Source organism: Tupaia chinensis, unplaced genomic scaffold, assembly GCF_000334495.1.
Source record: "Tupaia chinensis unplaced genomic scaffold, TupChi_1.0 Scaffold138644_1, whole genome shotgun sequence".
In the NCBI taxonomy this organism is placed as follows: Eukaryota; Metazoa; Chordata; class Mammalia; order Scandentia; family Tupaiidae; genus Tupaia; species Tupaia belangeri.
Window position 1 is genome coordinate 517,635 of NW_006198536.1, and position 7,371 is coordinate 525,005.

A 7,371-nucleotide genomic window follows, 5' to 3' on the forward strand; every position below is an offset into this window, starting at 1 on the left:
CGTGAATGCAGGTAAGCAGTGAGGAAGGAAGGCCGGCTGAGATGGGGCGTTTGGAAGACTGCTTTCTGTCCAGAGGCCAGAGAGAATAGTTCGTGTCTGAGCTCAACCTGGCAAGTGATTTCTGGCAGCCTTGTACCTCCTAAATCCCGGTGCTGGACTTACCCTCAGTTCAGCTATGTGCACGTTCCAGTTTTCCACGTTGCAGGCTCTCTCTCCTCTGCCGAGTCCTGCAGTGTGTCTGTCTCCCTGGTGGTTTCAGTGTAGCTATAACACATACTCTTCCCCTCTGCCTGTCCAAAGGTCCCTCTGGCTTATTCTCATTCCCTCCACCACCTCTTTCGGGGTTTTCCCCCAGAATGTTTTCCTGACCTTTCTAGCTTTTAATGGTGGCTCGCCCTCCCCTTCTGCTTTTTCACTAAGCACTGTCTCCCTGGTCCCTTGGCACAGCTGTGGATACCGATTACGTTAAATGGAGTGAACTTCTGGAAAGGGGTGAGGAGCTGGCCACCCTCTTCTTTCCTTAGCAGAATCTCTATTTCACCACCAGAAGCATGTCTTTGTTGAAACATATGGTCTCAATTACTGGTCCTCCATTTCCTGTCTCTGTTTCTTTTCTGCTGCTGATTCTCTGCCCTCCCCCCTGCTCTCTCTGGGCAGCGGAAATGCAGCACACGTTGCTCACGCACTGAGCCAATGCCACTTCTCAATCTGAGGGGCTACAAGCCTTCCACAAGTGAAGGGGTTCTCGGAGCTGCAGATGTGTTTAGAAGCCATGATTTGCTGAGCACAAGCAGCAAGAGCTGTTCTGACATCTCTTATTCTCAGAGACTTTCCTCAGAGACAGCTCTCCTTGCTCTTACCCAGTTGCATATGTTACAAACTCTGTTGAAGCCCACACCGAGTATCTTTCCCCTTCATCCTCCTATTCTCCCTGAACCTTGTCCCCAGGTTTGTTCCCAGGTACCAGCCAAGATGAAGTTAGGGGTAGGTGGAGTCCACCTGACATGTGGGATGAGGGCTGCACCTGGTCGACAGGTGGCGTAGTGGACCTTGCCCTGTTCCCAGTGCAAGGGTCAAGCACATGAGGCTGGAATGTAGGCTGAGCACAAGCAGCAAGAGCTGTTCTGACATCTCTTATTCTCAGAGACTTTCCTCAGAGACAGCTCCCCTTGCTCTTACCCAGTTGCATATGTTACAAACTGTTGAAGCCCACACCGAGTATCTTTCCCCTTCATCCTCCTATTCTCCCTGAACCTTGTCCCCAGGTTTGTTCCCAGGTACCAGCCAAGATGAAGTTAGGGGTAGGTGGAGTCCACCTGACATGTGGGATGAGGGCTGCACCTGGTCGACAGGTGGCGTAGTGGACCTTGCCCTGTTCCCAGTGCAAGGGTCAAGCACATGAGGCTGGAATGTAGGTCAGCTGCACCGGTGATGTCCAGCCAGCAGGTGGCGCTGGGAGCAGTGAGCCCTAGCCTTGGGGCTGGCAGCCAACCGGCTCCTTGGGATTTCACAGTTTCGGATTTCACTACTCTGAGCTGTTACCATGGAAACTGAGCCAGACTAGGAGAAGGATTCTGTATTAACTCCTTGTATTCCAGCCTGGCTGCTCCCCTTAGATGCAGAATTGGCTTCAGGAAGATGTAGTCACTAGAGGCAGTACTTAAGTAATCAGTGGTTCTCCTCAGTCCTGCCTTGAAACCTGAACCAGACTTCCCATGAGAGATTTGTGTAAACTGGAGTGAGAGAAACACTAAGATAAAAAGAGAGTCGTATTTGCTTATTGATTTCAGCCTTTATACTTATCTTGTGGTTGGGCAGCTCTGTAATTCAGTGTGCTGGTCCTGATTGGAGCAGGGAGGGTGGTACTGCAGGAATATATCCCAGGGTTTGCACTGGATGGCAGGCAGTGAGTTCTTCTGTTCTGACCACTTAAAACCCGTCACAAGTGAACATGGGTCTGTGAGACTTGAGGCTGCGCTCTCTTTGCCCTTAGCTGCCAGCCACCATGGGAGAGGGGGAGCCAAGTAATACCCATGGGTTTGTGTGGACCTCAACACCTGTCCTGCTACTCTGGCTGAAGAGTTGACATCTCCATCTTTGTTCATAACAGAGGGTGACGAGACCGGTGTAATGGACAGTCTTCTAGAAGCCCTGCAGTCAGGGGCAGCATTCCGGCGGAAGAGAGGACCTCGTCAGGGTAAGTGAGAAAATAGAGCCCAGCCTAGGTGCCAAAGGAGGTGAGCCCTCTCTGCTTTTGGTCCTTCTGGTCTTGGCTAAAGAGCAGCTGACAGTGCTGGAAGGATATAGAAACTTGCCCAAGTTCGTCCCTACATCTACATTGGATTATCCGGCCCTGTTCCTCCCATGTTAGTAAGAACTGACTTGGAAAATTAGGGTTTGAGGAATTGACAACAAGTTAGTTACATCTTATGATTCTCACGTCGCCCCATTCTCAAAGCAGAGATTTGGAACAAGGGATCCATGTTGCGGGACACTGGGATTTGGGTGGTGTTTCTGTGTATGAACAAAAATTGACCTAATTCAAAACCCTACATGATATACAGCTGACTCTTGAACTACTTGGGGATAGGGGCTTTGATCCCTGGTGACACTTGTCATATATATAACTTTTGACTTCCACAAACTTAATTAGTAACAATAGCCTACTGTTGCCTTGAAGCCTTACTGGTAATATATACTGTCAATTAACATATATTTTTGTTCTATATTATATCCTATATTCCTACAGTAATAAGCTAGAGAAAAGAGAATATTATTGAGAAAATCATTAGGAAGAGGAAATACGTTTGCTGTATTTATTGAACAAGTCCTCCTATATAAGTGGGCCTGTGTAGTTCAAACCCATGTTGCTCAAGGGTCAACTGTAGATTGAAGTAGAAAGAAAAAAATGAAACTTTTTCTCTTAACTTCAAAAGCAGAAGACATGTAGGGAGAACTAGTAAGAAAAGGTATAAACCCTGCAGAGGAACAGGCATCATCCCCCAGCTGTGAGAACACGGAGCAGCGTCTCCATCACAGGGTTGTGCTGTGTCCCAGAACTGCCTTTCCTTCGTGCACTTAGCCTGCAGAGGAGCAGGCGTCATCCCCCCAGCTGTGAGAACACGGAGCAGCGTCTCCATCACAGGGTTGTGCTGTGTCCCAGAACTGCCTTTCCTTCGTGCACTTAGCCTCCACCATCCTGGCCGCCCTTCACTCACTCCCTTGCGACCTCCTCCCCAACCTGCAGAGGTCCAAACGTGGACTGCATCGAACCAGAGCCTCTAAAAGGAACCGTGGGGGTAGGACAGATGATCCAGGGATTAGTACTGGGAATGATTAATGGATAAGTGACCCTTGAGGGAAGCATGCAGTAGCCAAGAGACTAGTACAAAAGTAGGTATAGCCAAGGCCACACCTCACGTGGGGTTGGTCTGCACCATCTTGTCTGGTGAAGGCCCTTTGGGGCTAGAAGTGATGGTCTCTTTCCCAGGTCAAAGGGTAGGAATTATAAAAAAGGAAGTTAAAGCTGCGTTCCCTGTTCCCGGCTGGTGCCCTCTGCAGGCGCTTTTTTTTTTTTTTTGGAGAGATTTTCACTGTAGGGCACGTGCGCTCGCCAGACAGACAGAGAGAGACATAGAGACAGAAAGCGAGAAATCACCCCCCAGGGGGGATGGTCACGCCGCAATCCCTTCTCCTCCATTCTCCTCTCGGGATCTTGGGCACGCACGCACACGCGCCCAGCGTGAGTTTTAAGCCACCAGGTCCGGGACACGAACCGCGGTCGACTACGTGGGAGTCCAGCGACATAGCCATTACGCTAACTGCTGGTTCCCTGCAGGCGCATTTGATAGGACCTTTACTTCACGGTTACTGCACAGGGAGGATCTATACACCTTGCCTTTGCCAGCGCTTAACTCTAATGTGGTGGTGTCTGTTACCCATCACAGCCTGGAAAGGGACCTGAGGTCAAGGGTATAGAGTGGGCCGGCCTACGCGAGCTCAGTATCTTGGCCTCAGTGTGATAATCACGAGTTTCATCCGTCATTGCTGGCTGCCTATTTCTACCCATATCCAGCAGGAAATTCCCTTCTCTTACCTCTCCTATGTGATCTGGAACCTTTCCTACAGAGGAGAATCCCTAGTCACAACTCTTCCATTTTCTGACACCCTGTAAGTGCGGGCCCTGTGAAGGGAGGAGAGAAGGGCACGAAGGGCTGAGGACTGGGACAGAGCATTTCCTCTCACGGATAGGTGCTTGCTGGCGAGTACAGCTAGTAGTACTGCTGCTATATTTAGTCTTCAGAGTGTTGTGCAGCATGTTTCCTACTCGCCATATAAGGTAACGTGCCTTACATGAAGCATCTCTAGCATAACAAGAGTACGCTGCCTCTCACTATTTTCCTTACCCTCTCAGCTCGGGCCGGCCTGCATCAGGCTGTCGGCGGGGAATTCCCTGTAAGTCTCTTCCGCTGGGACTGGGACTGTACAAGAATCCAGATGCTTCCTGTACAGAGGCAGCCAGACATCAGTGGCTTCCCTCTGCTGGGGAGGCCCCATTCTCCACCACTTGCCACGCGAGAAGCCAGGACTCACAGATGGAAGAAGCGGGGATTTTGTCAGAACCTAATCTTCCAGCACAGGACCTGAATTAATCAGAGTACTCTCCCAGCACGAGAGAGGATAGGAGACTTACACTGAGAGATGTAGAAAAGAAAGCGAAAACAAGAATTACATATGCTTGAATCGGCTCCAGCCTGTAACCTTATCTTTCTGGGCTCTGGGTTTATTAACCACACCTAAATCTGGGGGAATGAATTTCTTAGAGAAGACATTTCTAGGAACTCTGGTAAGATCTTTAGACCCTGGTGCATGCACGTCATGTGAAGTGATGTGACGTGGCCTCACGTTGACCCTAAATAGAAGGCTAGGCCTCAGCGTGGCTCACAAAGAGCCTAGGGCCAGGTGGGGGTCAAAGGCGCAAAGTCAGATCTAGTGTTGATACGTCACTGTTTCTGGGACTTGGTTTCCTCATATATAAAGTGACAGTTGGATTAGAATGGCCTCTAGGGTCCTTCCCAGCTCTAGGAGTTCTCTGTACAGTGACAACAGGATTCGAAGAGAAGGGAGAGGCTGGACCTAGAAGGCCCCCCTCTATATACAAAGGCTGCTGGGGCTGTAGGTCTCTCTCCGTGGCTCACAGACTTAGCTGTTCCACCCCTTGCTTGGCTGACTCTGGCTGTTCCTGCCGGCCAGTTGCTTTGAGCCAAAAACCCAGCAGCATTCTAAGCCTATCTGCCTCACAGCCCTCCTTATTCTCAGAGAGGCAGCTGTTGCTATTCAAAGACACTAGCCATTTCCCTCGAATTTAAAGGAATGTTCAAATCTTCCGGTCTCTGGAGACCTGCGGGAGTGAGCGGTATACAAAGACCCATTGAGGAGTTGGAAGAGGAGAGTTCCTATCAGAGCTGGTTCATTCAAAGCTCCATGTAAACTGCTGTGATCTGTAGGGTGTGGGAGAACAATGGTGTGAGTGTCAAGGGGAAGAATCCACGATTGTATTACAGCCACTGTTTCAGGCCCAGGGTTGAGTCAGCTTGTGGTTTTAATGACTCAACTTTATCTTCATGTCTGAATTGTGCCCTCTCATGCACAGGCCATTTGCTCACTGGGACAAAAGTCAAGGAAAGAAAGAAACCCACTTCTCTCTCCCTTCCCTTCCTTCTGCCACGCCTCAGCTTCCCTGTAAGCGCTACCTGCACTGAAGAACCTTAGAGCTGGGACTGAAGACTTCTAGTGACTAGCAGCTTGATGGAGCCGGAACTGCAGCCCCCTTTTGTGAATTCATACCCAGGGCTAGTTCCACTAAGCCTACATGATTGGACAGGAGATGACGGTGACCCTTCTGTATGGGCCAAAAAATAATTTTGTAATACCTTCTAGAAAGGAGAGTCCTGGACATGGTGAAATTATTTCAGAGGGGGTTTCCTGATGACCACTTGTCTAGAGAAAGATGGCTAATATTTCCTGGACCACTACTTATTCTCCCCTTACTTGCAAAAGTAGGACAAGAAGTATAATTAGGAGAGTTTAGACAATATGGTTATTTAGGATGGTGAAGATTGCCCCATCTGTCCTAGTTTCCTCTTCCCTAAGGAAGCTTATTAACTAGAGCACTTCCTCTTTACTGGTAGTTCCTAACATTTTTAAAAAGTCTTTTTCTAAATCATTGACCTTTGTCTACTGCAGCTATACTAGTATTATTATATGGTTGATTTTGCTGCTGGTTTTATCTGAACCCAATCCTAACTTCTAGGAATGTGGCCTCAGAGAGTATTGACCAATATCTCAAAATTACCACCTCCCCCCCGCCCCATCGTCTTTAAGACTGTACTCTTGTGAGTTAATATTGCTTCCTGATCCTTTCTAGTCAAAATATTTATCTGGGGCCAGCAGGTGGTGTGGAGGTTGGGGTGCTAGATTCCCACATGGCCAACCACGGTTCGAGTCCCAGACCTGGTGGCTTGCTTTCTCTTTTCCCCTCTCTCTGGTCAAATTAAAGAATGATAACAATAATTTTAAAAATAATAAATAAAATAAATCTTTAAAAATGTATTTATCTGACTCTATGGCCACTTTTCAGTACCTTAATAAGTTCTCAAAAGGAGAGAAGTCAGTTTTTCTTGATCAAACTACTCAGCATAGTGAGACAAAACAAGCCAGGATGCCTGGATCCTGCTGATTCTGTGGCCACTGAACTTCCTTACCCCTGACCTCAGGCCACACTGCGTTCATTCCTAGTATATCTACTTTCAAAGGCATAAGAGAAACTTGGTCTTCTCCCTATCATCTGGTCCTTGTTCTTTTTCAATTTTTGGCCAGAGAGAAACTGACAGAGAGAAAGGGAGAGTGAGAAAGCAAGCTGCCAGGTCCAGGACTTGAACTGTGGTTGGCCATGTGGGAGTCCAGCACCCTAACCACCACACCACCTGCCAGCCCCAATCTGATCCTTGTTCTTAAGAAGTCTAATTTATCAGAAGTTTGTTGAGGTTAGAAAAATCTAGAAACACTGCTTGATTAGGTACAACTGGTATCTTAGTTTAAAGGAAGAAACCACCATAAAAGCAACTTACGATATGCCACACGTACTCCGATTTCTCCTGCATGGCCCAGGACAGGTGTCCCTGGAGGTCCAGTGTTCTTTTTCCCAGGGTGTGGAGTCAGAAATTATTTCAGTACCACGAGAGTCACACATACCAAAATACCTGCGATATTTTCTCAACTGCTGGAACCTGAATTCAAAGAGGCAGTAAAGTGATAACCCTTCCTCTTTTTTTTTTTTTTTTTTTTTTAAGAATTAATTTTTAATTTGAC

The 7,371-nt window shown here is 48.0% G+C and overlaps 1 protein-coding gene and 1 long non-coding RNA gene across 2 annotated transcripts in view; one reads left to right on the top strand and one right to left on the bottom strand.

Moving 5' to 3' along the window:
• DIAPH1 (diaphanous related formin 1) overlaps window positions 1-7,371 on the top strand; it is a gene marked incomplete in the record, with an annotated part of 120,565 nt that overhangs the window by 108,567 nt on the left and 4,627 nt on the right. The window contains 1 exon segment of the mRNA XM_014592817.1: window positions 2,111-2,197. Coding sequence (XP_014448303.1) covers window positions 2,111-2,197 — 87 coding nt within the window.
• Window positions 6,554-7,371, bottom strand: part of LOC102472493 (uncharacterized) — a 3,485-nt gene continuing 2,667 nt past the window's right edge. The window contains exon 3 of the long non-coding RNA XR_001371372.2: window positions 6,554-7,289. This is a non-coding gene — a long non-coding RNA (uncharacterized LOC102472493). The remainder of the gene's footprint in view (window positions 7,290-7,371) is intronic.